Raw genomic sequence first — 14,793 nt, forward strand, 5'->3', positions numbered from 1 at the left:
TTAATCTGTATTAGTATTTAAGCAGAGATTACTTAAATTATTTGTTAGGTGAATATGGACACTTAGAAAAGGCACTAAATTCTAAGTAAACATTTCCATTCCTAGAAATTTGTATAAGACATTCAAAGAGTATGAAACTATTTCTAAGTTCCCTTCAAATTTTAAGATTTTTATGGGTCTGAAAATGTTGATTCAGTGTGGCATTTTAGGATGTACTTTTGATAATGATAATTTTTAAACTTTCTAAATTTAAAATTCTAAGAGTATGCACTACTCATAAGTACTAAATAAGTTACTTGCTTTCTGAAAACTCGGCCATTTCATACAGTGATTGATATATCTAAACATTTAATTCATTTTTATTACTAAGATCAAGTATTTATTTTCATCAAGGGAAATTTTGTAAGGCAGTTTAAAATAAAAGCTCTGAAAATTGTATACTTATTTTTATTCTTCTTTTTTTTTTTTTGAATACTAATCTTTAAGCTAATCATTAGCAGGTAGAACAGTCCCAGTAATAGATGAACATGGGCACTTTGCTCAGGGTCTGGTAAATGGCAGACTCACAGTTAGTAAATATTTGATAAATGTGTTCTGAATCAGTTAGCTTTGTTGTGGGCATTCATATTAAGTTGGGTGAGTGTTATTTTATAAGTTTTAAAGTAGAGTTAGTAGTCTTAGGATTTAGTGTTATTTATGATATTGCCACTCTGCTGGGTATTTTTTAATATTTAAGATATTACTGTTGTATAGAAATGTTAGTATAAAATGTAATTGTGGCTGTTTTGGTTTTAGGTGCACACACTTCATTCACTAGCAGCATCACTTTCTGCATCAATTTACCAAGCATTATGTGACAGTCATAGCTACAGGTAAAAAAAAAAAAAAAAAAAAAGAAATCATGCTAAATTATTAATACAGCAAAAACATTAAAATGTGCTGAAGTTTATATCAAAGTTCTATTTCCTAGGGATGGAAATATCCTCAAATATGACTGCCATGTATACTCTAATAGATAAGAGAGAATGAGAAATAAAATAACTTTAATTTAGCTGTCACCTAGTAACAACAGAGGCATACAGAAAATGATAAATAGTAAATGGAAATTATCATCATCACTGTCTTTTTTGATTTTAAGAAAAGAATTTTTCACTATTTACTATTTTTCTTTAGGAACCATTTCTTTTAGCATTGGATTAGCTCCTATATTGCTTAACTGCTTTTCAGTTGGAAAAGGAAATACTTTTTAAAAAATCAAAAAGGACATTTCTTAACAAATAATTATTAAAATCATTTTTTCTTACCCATTTACATATAACATAGAAGTCTTTGAAAATGATACTGATGAGAAGTAATGGTTTAAATTTTTCTAAATGTCCTGTTACCTTTATTAGTGTATACTGTACATTTTAATGATGAGGGCAGTGTAAGTAGTAAGAAATTAAATCACTAGGAAAGATGACCCAGATTTAAATGAATTAATAAATGAAAAACCTTGTAATATAAATAGAATCATATTAAATTTATATTAAACATATGTCTAGATTTTTTTCTTGTAAATTCAGGAGCCTCTTGTGAGAAGATTTGATACAGGCCTCAAAATGGCCTGTACTCTGCTTTCAGTTCAATAAGATGCGTCGGAAATGTAAATAAGGGAAAAATAGTTTATTTAATTTACTATGATCATCATAGTGATCAAAGCCAACTTGTTTGATATCAGTCACTGGTTAAAATGGCACTAAATGAGAATTCAAATAAATATTTTTTAAATGTGTATTTTCTCATCCTTAGGCTATGATTGACCCTCAAGGGAGTTAGCTTTACTTTCTGCTTTTGTATTTTCCGCAGCTCCACAAAGAGGAGAGAAATAAATATTTAGTCACATTTGGCTTTAGGATTTGATATTTCTAAAATATTCTCCAGATTGTAGTTCATATTTTAGTTCAAAGTTAAGGTTGCACAACTTTGCAGAGCTAAGAAATGCAAGAAAATAGCACCCTGAAACTTTCTAATATAGTCTAGTGCTAATAGTACTCTTCTTACTTTCAGACTCTTTTTTTTAATAAAAATGGGTGAATATAGAAAAGATTTTCAACCATCTTGAAAAGTTTTTAAAAGGAGTAAATATCATTCTAATCATCTAAAATAAATATGTATAAAGCACAATTGCTAATTACCTCTGTTAGGGTGATAAATAACCAAATCTTATTTGTTTTAGCAGTCAGACAGAAGGAAACCAGTTTACAGGAATGGCTTATCAAGGACTTCTTTTAAGTGATCGTCGAAGACTCAGGACCGAAAGTATTGAAGAACATGCAACACCGAATTCTTCTCCTGCTCAGTGGCCGGGTGAGCATTTAAGTGTTTCGGTTTTTAAACCTTATTTGGCAATTCCATTTTAAAAACTTACTAACTGGTTTCCTGATTGTTGTTCTTTGTGGAATTGGTGAATGGTTTTTTTTATTTGTTTGTTTTTGATGATGTTTTCTGCCATGGGTTAGGAATTATTAAGTACTGTAATGTTGTCTGAAGACTCAGGAAGTTAAGGCTTCAAAACCCAGCTGTGTTGACCAGCATAAAAAAGCAAGGTTTAACATCTTTCACAAGGGTGAGCACATCCTCTTTCTTATCCTTAGAAATTCCAAATTAGAGAGCAGTATCACAGAGACATTTTCACAGATGTATCAGAGAGAATACGATTACTCTCAAGTGTAAATTTGTATGTTGGGATAAGAGTGACCATTCTGTGCTGTCTGCCAGTCCTTCTCTTTCTCTGGTTAGCTCTTTTTCTCATCATCCACATCAGTTATTTCAGACTTCTCCACTCTCTTCATACCTTTTCCTGGTTTGCTGTGTCATTCAGGTTTTACTCTAGTTGCTTTATAACTCTGAGTTCACACATTAGTGATTGTTGTGAAGAGTGGCAGTAGAAAGAGGTGACAAACTCAAACTGGATATTTAAAATTGATTTGTGTGTAAGTTTCTAGAAACATTGTTTCCATTTTCATTTTTCTTGGAATAAATGAGACTTACAAGAAATTGAAAAAACAGTACAAAGAATTTTTGTATAGCCCCCACCCAGATTCTCCACATGGTAACATTTTGCCATACCTGCTTTAGCATTCATCCTTCTCTTTCTCTCACTGCGTGTGTGTATTTACGTATTTTTTGAAGTATTTGAGAGCAAGTTGTATACATGATACCCTTTTACATCTAAATGTATCATGAGTCTTTCCTAAAAACATTCTCTTACATAACTGTAGCACAGTATTCAAATTCAGCATCTTAACGTTGTACAATATTGTTCTTCTCATCTGTAGATCTTTCAGAAATCTCTCCAGCTGCCTCACTCATGTCTTCCATGTGACATTGAGTTGTAATGTCTCATGAATCTCCTCTGTCTTAGAGTAGTTCTTAATTCTTTTTTTTTTTTTTTTTTGTCTTTCATGATTGATACTTTTGCAGAGTAGTAGACAATTATTTTTTAGAATGTCCCTCAATTTGGGTTTTCCTAACCTTAGTATTAGATTCAGGTTGTATGTGTTTGGCATGGATACCACAAAAAAGATACTGTGTGCCCTTAGTTCAGACTGTCAAGAGGCATATGACGTCAGTTAGTTCCATAATTGGTGCTATTAACTCTGATCACCTGTTAAGGTAGTTTCTGCCAAATTTCACATTTGTTAAGCTAATATTTTTTCTTTGTAATCAATAAGTTTCTTTTGAAGAGATAGTTTGAGACTGTGTAAAATATTATGCTTTCACCCACTAATTTTAGCAGCCATTCTTGCCTGAATCAGATATTACTGTGGGGATTACTAGATGGTGATTTTTCTAATTTTATCATTCCTTTTACTTTTAGTTGAAATTGTACTATGAGGAAGAGCTTTCATTTCTCCCCTTTTTATTTATTTATTCACTCATTTATTATATCAGTATAAACTGTGGGCTTATTTTATTCCATAGATTATAATCCATTTCTGTCATTTATCTTGTTGCTCAAATTATGGATATATTACATAATATGGATGCATAATTTTGGTTAAGTTACAGATTTGGATTTTTTCTTCTGGAGCTTTTTGCTGATACACTCCTTATATTATATACCCATACAGGTGTGAGCTCACTCATTAATCTCTTGAGTTCAGCTCAAGATGAAGACCAGCCAAAATTGAACATTTTGTTGTGTGAAGCTGTTGTTGCTGTTTACTTAAGTTTATTGATACATGCTCTTGCTACAAATTCCTCCAATGAATTGTTTCGACTTGCAGCCCACCCATTAAATAATCGGATGTGGGCTGCTGTTTTTGGAGGGGGTGTGAAGCTTGTTGTGAAACCTCAAAGACAAGCAGAAAATATTGCAGGTAAGATAAATTTGATACCAATTAATATATGTAAATGTAAATAATTTCCAGTGCAAAATAAAAGATTTTCTAATGTTACAAGAATTTTTATTTTGAAAATCAGTGATGTTTAAAATCTCATGACTTTGGTTAGAATAGTAAATAAACTCATGTTCAAATAAAAATAAAGTTTCAGTTGAACATTTTTTGATAAACCAGGATAAATTTGAGGAGGATAAAAAAGAAATAGAGGACAGGTGAAGGTAAGTGAGGAGAGTGTTAAAGAATGGAAAGGGAAAAGGATAGTTTTTAGAGAAAAAAGATTTAAATAGATCATCATAATCTTTACAGAGCATGAGAACAGTTGGCTTCATATTAGGTTCATGGTCATGTGCAAGATAGCTTTTACAGTCATGCATATGGTTTTTAAAATTCCATTTTCTGCCCTTTTTTTTTTTTTTTTTTGTATTTTTTATCCCACTTTTAAAAATGGAAGGATATGTAAGGTGTAGAATGATGATATAGGAAGAGTTTCCATCTCGGTGCTGAAACAGAAATCATGTTAATTCATCCTTGGAAATGAACTACAGATGGGGAATCAATGGCACAAAGAGTTTAAATGGCACTGGCTCTAATCTGTGTCCTTACTGCCCAAGGTTGAATTAAATGAATAAGTTTCTGTATAAGTCAAAGCAGGGGAGGATGTCTTAGCCTCTTTCATTGCTTGCACTCCCCCGTATGTGAGTGGGTGACTCTTCATCTTTATCTTGTTTGTACCTTGTTGTAGCCAACCTTAAATTTGAAAGTTTTCCCTTCAAATCACTTCTTTCTCTTTCTGAATTTTCTATTATTTTTTTTTCATGGTAATCCATTTATCAAGTCATCCATGCTTAAAACTTCTGAGTGCAGATTCATATTTGCATTCATTTAACACCTACTACATGACAAGCAGCGTTGTCGGCTTTGGGATGAATAACACAGACAACCCCTTACCTTCATGAAGCTTACACATATGTAGTGGAGGTTAGCACACAGTAAACAAATTAACAAATAATAGTATTTCAGTTATGATAAGAACTATGATAAAAATAAAGCAGAGTTAAATGGAGAGTCATGAAGGAAAGGGTTTGTGAACAGTTTAGTTAGAATGGTCAGAAAACACATTTCTGATGAGAGCATGTGAGCAGAGTCCTAGAGAAGTCAGGGATCATACCACGCAGATATCTGGGGTCAGAGTCTTTCAGGCTCTGTAATTTCAGGCAATTACAGATGGTGAAGGGAGTACCAAGGTCATGAGGCATGAGGTAGGACTGAGTTTGGCCTTTTCCAGGAACTACAGAGGAGGCCAGAATGGCTGTTTTAGCTGGGGAAGTTTGGATGGAGATAGGGTAAGACAACCAGCTGGGAGCAAGGTCATTTAGGATGGTGAAAACTTCAGTAGTTATTATAAAGAAGGATAGGAAACTATTGGCAAGAGTAGCCTAATCTGATTTAGGTTTTTCAGCTCTAGCTGCTATGTGGAGAATAGACTATAGAACAAGAATAAAAGAAGGGGGCTATTGTAATGGTCCACTTAAAAGATAATTGTGGGTTACCATCAAGAATGAATGGATAAACAAAATGTGGTAAATATATATGTATATATATATATGTGTGTATATATATATACATATATATACACATACATACACATATACATACATACAGTGGAGTGTTAATCATTAAAAAGGAACAAAGTACTGATACATGCCATACCAGCATAAAGCTCAAAACTATGCTAAGTGAAAGAAGCCAGACACACAAGGTCATGTATTTTATTATTCCATTATATGAAATCCAGAACAGGTAAACCCATAGAGACAGAAAGCAGATTGGTTGTCCAAGGGCTAGAGGGAGGGAAGAGTATGGAGTAACTATTTAATGACTCTAGAGTTTACATTTGGGAATGAAATGGGATGAGAATGCTCTGGAACTAGATAGAGATGGTGGTGACATAACATTGTGAATGTACTAAATGACACTGAATTGTACACTTAAAAATCTTTATTTTTATGTAGATTTTACTAAAAAGATAAATGTGGTTTAGCTGAGAGTGGTAGTTGTAGGGCGAAAAGTGGTTATATTCTGGGTATAATATGATATTGCTGATGGATTTGTTGATGAATTGTGTGTGGGATATGATGGAAGAGGGAACAAGATAGAATTATCATTTCCTGTGACGAGTTTTAAGAGAGGAGCTGTTGACTTCTACTTTCTGGCCTTCCTCTAGTTAGTTCCTGAATCCTTTTGTTGTTACTTTTATGTGTTCCTCATATCTAACTCTTCTCAGTCTTTACTACCCACTGTACTCGTTCGCTCTTCTTACATCATCATCTTCCATCTTCTCTGTCATTGACCGAGCAAACAGTACCTCACCCTGTGACTAACTTAAGTGTTTGTGAGGATCACCATAGGATAAGCTCCCAGCTTCACATCCATGGCCTAGTCCCAGCCCAGCTCTGCACTCTTCTTGTTATTCCCCTCCTCAGTCAACTGAAGTTGACTCCTTGTCATCCGGGGGAAAAAAGAAAGCAAGATTGCAAGCTGCCAAATAAAATGTATGTGTTTATTTGGGATCTTAGGGATTGCAATCTGGGAGACACCGAGTCAACCAAAATCAAAAGCATGCTCTGGAGAGACAAAGGAGGCTAGGGTTTTTAAGGAGGAAAGAGGGAATTTACAGAAGTTGTTTTGAAGGAAATGTGATTGGTGCTGGTATAGCTACAGTTACATTCATCTATATGTGATTGGTTGCTAGGGCTGGTGTTAGGTGGAAAGTCCATTCATGCCCATTCTAAATGCAGCAGATGCCTTGGCTTTTAGTGGGGTTCAGCAACAATTACAGAGAATGTGAGACAGGAGACGTGCATAAGCCCCACTTCCTCAATGTCCTCTTGGGTTCATTTTAAATAACCCTCTTAGCAGTGTTTACTCCATTATATTCCTCTGTTATCATCGTCATTCACCTAAACCTCTAGTTACTGGTTTCTCTTGTCCCTTCCTTTTTTTCACGTGGAGTTTCTCCCTTCTTTTTTAAAGGCATGCTTTACATCCTACAGCTTCAGTGAATCTTTCTTAAACAGCATGGCCAGAAATAATTACTCAAGCACTAATGAACATGTCATGTATTTAATGCATTGTAAATAGAATTACTTTAATCTTTGTTCTGAATAGCACACATTCTGCTTCATGGCAAGATATTCTTTTATGCTCTATCCTCATGTGTGTCTCTGCCATGGTTCATGGAAAACTAATTCAGGTACAAGTAATTTAGTCTAAACTAAAACGTGGCAGGAGTATGTTGAAAGGAAAGTTAACTTAACTCTATGATAAATGCTGTTTTTTCCCTCTATCTTTATTCAGCACCTCCTGTTCCTTCTGAAGACATAGATAAACATCGTAGAAGATTTAACATGCGAATGCTCGTCCCTGGACGACCTGTAAAAGATGCTACCCCCCCACCAGTGCCTGCAGAGAGACCATCTTACAAAGAAAAATTTATTCCTCCTGAACTTAGTATGTGGGATTATTTTGTTGCCAAGGTAAGGGGTTTAAGGAATATAAGCTTTTATGTGGGTTTTTTTTTTTTTTTTTTTTTTTATTCTTATGTGTGCATCACATAGGAATGGTGAGGCAGCCTCTGGGTGGAACAAGTATAGTTTAGATATTTAATTTCTCAAGTCCAGAAACTGAATATTCATTCAGGGATGATAAGATCATGATGGTCAGATACTTGATATGGATGGGACAAATGAAAATTGTATGGGATTTGGGTCTAAACCAGAAGTCAGTTTTATTAACATATAATCAGCATCCTTGTTTTCTAGTGACTGGAATACTTGTGTCTGCCATCTAGTTCCCTTTGTCTACTTATCAGTATTTCCCTTGGTCACCATGGAATTAGAGCAAGAAGAGATAGACGGATATTTGGGGGTTTCATCAGGCCAGAGTTCAGCCCCATGACATGTCTCTCTTTCTCCAAAGCAGATAGAACTCTGGGTATCAGAATACTCCTAGAGACTAGATCCATTGTAGTTGCATTTCATACCATGTTCAGTACATGCTACTAGTACTTTCTTTCAGCGCTTTGCTTTTTCAGACTAATCACCTTCCTTCTATTAATGTTGCCCTCTTTACACATGCTAATGCTGTGGTCACCTTGCTGTATGTCCACATAGGAAATATATCTTTCGTCATGCCACCTTCCATTTAAAAATTTTATTAGATCTCAGAGTTCTTGAGGTATTGATCCCACTTTTAAAAAGTCTTTCAAGGTGAGTTCTGAAGATTTGCTTTTGTTATCGTAACCAGTTATTTTTCCTTTCCTCCCACTTTTGTTATCTTTGTCATAGATTAATTTCTTATACATATACTACTTTTGGACTGTGTATTTCCATTGATCAATATCTAGGCTGCACTTCTTTTTTTTTTTTTTTTTTTTTTTTTTTTTTAAATTTTTTTTCAACGTTTTTTATTTATTTTTGGGACAGAGAGAGACAGAGCATGAAATGGGGGAGGGGCAGAGAGAGAGGGAGACACAGAATCGGAAACAGGCTCCAGGCTCCGAGCCATCAGCCCAGAGCCTGACGCGGGGCTCGAACTCACGGACCGCGAGATCGTGACCTGGCTGAAGTCGGACGCTTAACCGACTGCGCCACCCAGGCGCCCCTAGGCTGCACTTCTTTTAATTACTTGTTTTAATATCCACTACAAATGATATCTTTCACCTTAAAAAGATTTCTCAGCTAATCTTGTCTATTTTTTCTTCCCTATGAACTTTGGAATCATCATAAAGCCTCAAAAAAGGAAAAGAAATACCCAGGGGAATTTTTATGGCAATTAACTTAAAACTTATAAATTAATTTTAAAGAATTATAGTTTTTACATGTCTGAGTCTCCTTATATAGCTTTTAGAAGGATTTGTGCTTTCCTTCACTATAGCTGTCTGTTTTCATAAGGTTTTTCCTTTGATATTTTATGTTTTTCAGTGTGTCTTTTTTCTTTCAACTTGTCTAACTAGTTCTCTTGATATATAAGAAAAGGCTTGTTTTCTAATATTTCTGTGATATACTTTTTAAGTATTTATTTGAGAGGGAGAGAGAGCCAGAGGGGAAGGGGGAGAGGGAGGGAGAATCCCAAGAAGGCTCCACGCTGTCAGCAGAGCCCCACACTGGGCTCAGTGTCACAAACATGAAATGACCTGAGCCAAAGTCAGGAGTCAGATGCTCAACCAGCTGAGCCACCCAGGCACCCCTCTGGGACATATGTTTTACTATTTCTTTTAATTTACTTTTTGTTGAAGTATAGTTGACATACAGTGTTTCAGGTGTACAAACAGTGATTCAGCAATTCTATACATTACTCTGTACTAACCACAATGAGTGTATCTCTCAGCTGTCACCATGCAACATTATTGCAGTATTATTGACCCTATTCCCTATGCTGTATTTATCATCCCTGTGAACTATTTATTTTATAACTGGAACTTTGTACCTCTTAATCCTTTTTGCCTCTTTTGCCCATCTCCCTCTGCTCTGGAAACCACTAGTTCTCTGTATGATTTTGTTCCTGTTTTTTTGTTTATTTGTTTTGTTTTTTAGATTCTACATATAAGTGAATCATATGGTATTTGTTTTCTCTGACTCACTTCACTCAGCATAATACCCTCTAGGTCATCCATATTGTCACAGATGGCGAGATCTCATTCTTTTTAATGGCTGAGTAATACTTCTCTGTGCATGTGCCACATCTTTATAGATTATCAATGGACACTTAATTTGCTTCCATAACTTGGCTATTATAATTAATGCTCTAGAAGTATTTATATTGTATCTAGGTATTGAGTTTTTTTATTGAATCTGAGAGTTTTGACTAGTTTTCTTGACTTTTGTAGGCCTAGTATCATTTGTGAAAGGAAGTTTTTATTTAGACACCACTTAAAAATGTTCATTATTAAGTTAGGACAAAAACAACCTGATTATATATTTAAAAAATAACTTTATCTTTTATTGCAGCCATTTCTCCCTTTGTCTGATAGTGGTGTTATATATGATTCTGATGAAAGCATTCATAGTGATGAAGAAGAAGATGATGCTTTTTTTTCAGATACACAAATACAGGAGCACCAAGATCCAAATTCCTATAGGTAACTTTCCTCTCTCTCTCTCTCTCTCTCTCTCTCTCTCTCTTTTGTAAAAAAAAAATCCTGACGTTAGGAATTTTAAGTAATACTATCATGAATTTATTATACAAGAGCTGACTTACATTTTCAGGTTAGTAATTCTGTATCTTTGAGGTTAAATTTCTAGAGAGTAGAGTATTTCTTTCACATCTAGTGTCTAAGAATAGCTTACATGTAGAGTGGAAACACAAACATTTTCAGTTAGAAAAAATATGTAATTTATTGATGTGACATTAGAACTTGGTATATGTTCATTGATATGCTATTAGATTGCGTGTGACTATAAATCTTTTTCCATTAGGTGGTTTTCAGATATTATAAGTGTATTCTATTGTACATTGTTAACATATTTTTTATTATCAGGGATAACAAAGGTTTAAGTTGTTAGAAAAGAACAACTTTTTTTCTGGATTGGAGATTGGGCTAAACAGTTGACAGGAATCATTACTATGCTTCTCTCATGATGTTATTTTCAGTGAAGGAGAACTTTTTGTTTGTTTCCCTTGAACAGCTGGGCTCTTCTGCATTTGACAATGGTTAAGCTAGTACTTCACAACGTCAAGAATTTCTTTCCCATTGCTGGATTGGAATTCTCTGGTAGGTAATTAATGTTCTTAAATATATTAGCATCAAGTTTCTCTTCATAGAAATCTACATAAAAGAGTGTTTGGTACTAAAAATTGGAGATTTGATGAGATCTTGTGTACTTTAGGCTCCAGTCTATGGTTTTAATTCATAGCAAGAACCACTGTTTACCCAGAGGGTTGAAAGAAAAAGCAGGAAATCAGACTGGAGAAGCTAGACATTTTTTTGCTCAGTTTAGAGAGTTGGACTTCTGTTTTGCTAAAGCACTAAGAATCCAAATAGTATTAGATCAACATTTTCAGGTTTATTTGTATTTTCAGAGGTTTTGGCTCCAAAAATTTCAGATTTTTTAAATATGTGGATGATGATCAACATTTTTATGAAAACAAGTTGGCATTTCTGTCCTCTTTTAGAATTGCCTGTAACATCACCATTAGGTATTGCTGTCATTAAAAACTTGGAGAACTGGGAACAGATATTGCAAGAGAAAATGGATCAGTTTGAAGGTCCACCACCTAACTATATCAACACTTACCCAACTGACCTTTCAGTAGGAGCCGGACCAGCTATTCTTCGAAATAAAGCAATGCTAGAACCTGAAAATACTCCATTCAAGTAAGGATGCTTATAATGCCCATGAAAACGTAGCCTGGTTTAACTTTTCTGGAAGGTAGTTTGGCAAAATATGCTTATTTTATGTTTTTGTAAAAACATTCATAACTTTGAACCTACAGTTCTATTTCCAGCAGTATATGTGAAGGAAAACATTAGAATAATCTGGATAGAAAACATTTTTCCCAGGATGACCAATAATTGAATAGATGTATTACTTTTGTAATCAAGAAAAAGCATTTATTATATTTTTGCCATTTTAAGAATTCATACAGAAATATTTTGGGATAATAATCTACATATACAAACAAGGTGCTACTTACATTTTGGCAATAATTTAATAGTAAATATATTAAGGTTTTTTATTGATGTTTTGGTCTTCTACCTGCCCTCCTGTCTGTCCTTTGGATAAGCAGCAAACTTTTTGTGAGGCACCTGTCCTGTGATTAAGAGTATCACTGATAAACTTGAAAAAACAGGCTTTTTAGCTTTGGGGGGGTTGTTAAAAATGAACTCTGTGACTTTATATTCATTGGTGATGTTATGTAACCAACAGAACCAACCTACAATATAATTTAAAAAGAGAATAATAGCTTCTTTTGACTCTCAGCTCAACCTGTTCATTCAGAGAACCATGTAATTAGAGAATTAATTGCTAGTTAAAGGAGTATTTTTAGAAGAACTAAAAATTAAAAGAAAAAAAATTATAAAACTTTGCTGAACTTAATGATGTATCTTCTTTGCAATAGATAATGGAGGTTTTTTTTTTAAAGTTTCTGCAGATATGAAGCACATTTTCTACAGAGCTAAATAAGATGTATTCCTTTTTTTTAATAGGTCCCGGGATTCTTCTGCACTTCCAGTCAAAAGACTCTGGCATTTCCTTGTGAAACAAGAAGTCCTTCAAGAGACATTTATTAGATATATCTTCACTAAGAAAAGAAAACAGAGTGAGGTATTTTGGGGAAAAAAACCACTTTGTTTTGTAATTTTTGTTTAGTTTTAACTTTTTTAATGATTTACTTTTTGGTTGCAACCTAATTATCTTTCATACATTATGGGTAATAGTTTACCTGACTACAGTGAATTTCTTCTATAAGATAAAATCTTAGACTTTTCATTTTATAACAATGAGACAACATAGGTCCCTTGGTAAATCACGCATAACCAAGTGAAAGTTGGTACTTCTTTGCAAGGCTTTCCGTTGGGCTTTTACAAATAATAAATATTGTGATGGATTATTTGGGTGATTTAATATATAAATGAGTGTACTCTCTGTTATGATTCTTTGAATATCATTTAACAGGAAATCTAACATAGCCCTTTAAAAGTATTTTGTTTATTTAGCATTTAGAAATGAACGGGATAAACTTTGGAAACAAATTCAAGATAATTTTTGTGAAAGAGTATAAACTACAGAAATATGAATATGTGATGAAGGAAGTTTGCTTTTACAAAGTGATGCAAAAGTTTGGCACTGCACAGTGATTTTTAAGCTGATTGTGAATTAGTTATTTAATGTCATACAGGGTTCAAGAAGAATCAGGAATTTGGGAGACTGGTACTTTAGAACTTAAAAATATCTCTTATAAAAGAGGAGGGTACAGATCTGTTACATGAGCATATCAGTCCTTGTGGCTACTTCATGAGATAATGGGCAGCGTAGAGAGTGTACAGAGTAGAGTGTCAGATTAGATTAAAGATTTGGCAAACAAAATCTATGAGAAAAAAACAATGAATTATATTTCACTTAGAAAATTGAAAACTGAGAGGGACAGTTCATATGGCTCTGTTTTCCAAGGTAAAATAGAGAACCACATCTCCATTTGTTAGGGTTTGTTAGGGAAATCACAGATTTCATTCTCTTTCATTTAGTTGACTGTTGACAGTATTTCCTGTAGTGATGCTTCATCCAAATTTCATAAACTAAGAAATAGATTTAACATAAAAGATACCTGCTCAATTAGGACTCTGTTATTCACAGAAAGCCAGTATATTAAGGGATCAGTTTTTTGAATGTTTAGTTCTTCTAATTATTAAATGTAATGATTCCTTGAAAATGGAATATGTTTAATTATTCAGAAGGTTTGTAGCATGGTTTGGTTGGATTGTCAGAGCCTCAAGAGTTGTGGGAAGTGAGGTGTCTAGGTTGCTTGAACCCTTAGTCTTGTCTTCAGGATCTACTCTCTTAGGTTTCCTTCTTCTGTAACTAAGCCTCTCCCTCCTTCTGCCCCTTAGTCTCTCCTTTATATCCCTCAGTCTCTGTGTGGTTGGTATCAGCAGCCCCATATACTGTGTGTTCTCTTCAGATTTTCTACAAGCAGAGGGTCTCCATGAACAGCGAGGTGAAATTTCTTAAAATGCTCTGTAAGCATTGGTTGGCTCCAAGGATGGGAAGTACATGGTAGGAGTTTGGTTGGGAGGAAGAATTTTTATCATGTACCCTCTTGTACCTTTTGGATTTCAAATTATTGAGTGGAATTACTATCTTGTTCAGTGCTGTCCAATAGAACTTTCTGTGATAATGGAAATCTATATCTTTTGTATACAATAGTTATTAGGCACATACAGTTACTGAACACTTGAAATGTACCTAGTACGGGCGCCTGGGTGGCTCAGTTGGTTAGGCATCCAACTCTTGATTTTGGCTCAGGTCATGATCTCACAGTTTGTGCGTTCGAGCCCTGTGTTGGGGTCTACACTGACAGCATAGAGCCTTCTTGGGATTCTCTCTCTCTCTCCCTCTCCCTCTCTGTCTTGCTCTCCTCTCCGTGCGTGCTCTCTCTCTCTTTCTCTCTCAAAAGAGGTAAATACACTTAAAAAAAAAAAGTAGCTAGTGTGACTTAATTTTGTTTAAATGGTCACATATGGTTAATGGCTACTGTTTTGAATAGCACAGATGTACTGAAAATTTGTTTTCAGTAAGGAAAAAATTGAAAAAAAGTGTTAAAGCTGTTAAGACAAAATAAAAACTGGTCACTAAGCTCAGAAATATGGAACATTTGTCAAAATTATCCATTCAGTAAGAGTAGA

The 14,793-nt window shown here is 34.3% G+C and overlaps 1 protein-coding gene across 5 annotated transcripts in view; it reads left to right on the forward strand.

Moving 5' to 3' along the window:
- Positions 1–14,793, forward strand: part of DMXL2 (Dmx like 2) — a 152,659-nt gene that overhangs the window by 126,823 nt on the left and 11,043 nt on the right. For 3 of the 5 annotated variants that reach the window (XM_078448608.2, XM_078448610.2, XM_078448612.1), the window contains 8 exons: positions 796–872; positions 2,219–2,349; positions 4,116–4,364; positions 7,746–7,924; positions 10,397–10,527; positions 11,075–11,160; positions 11,562–11,763; positions 12,598–12,715. In XM_078448608.2, the coding sequence (XP_078304734.1) occupies positions 796–872; positions 2,219–2,349; positions 4,116–4,364; positions 7,746–7,924; positions 10,397–10,527; positions 11,075–11,160; positions 11,562–11,763; positions 12,598–12,715 (1,173 nt within the window). The remainder of the gene's footprint in view (positions 1–795; positions 873–2,218; positions 2,350–4,115; positions 4,365–7,745; positions 7,925–10,396; positions 10,528–11,074; positions 11,161–11,561; positions 11,764–12,597; positions 12,716–14,793) is intronic. The other 2 variants (XM_078448609.2, XM_078448611.2) reach the window with 1 other exon arrangement.

Source organism: Panthera onca, chromosome B3 (assembly GCF_046562875.1).
Source record: "Panthera onca isolate mPanOnc1 chromosome B3, mPanOnc1 haplotype 2, whole genome shotgun sequence".
In the NCBI taxonomy this organism is placed as follows: Eukaryota; Metazoa; Chordata; class Mammalia; order Carnivora; family Felidae; genus Panthera; species Panthera onca.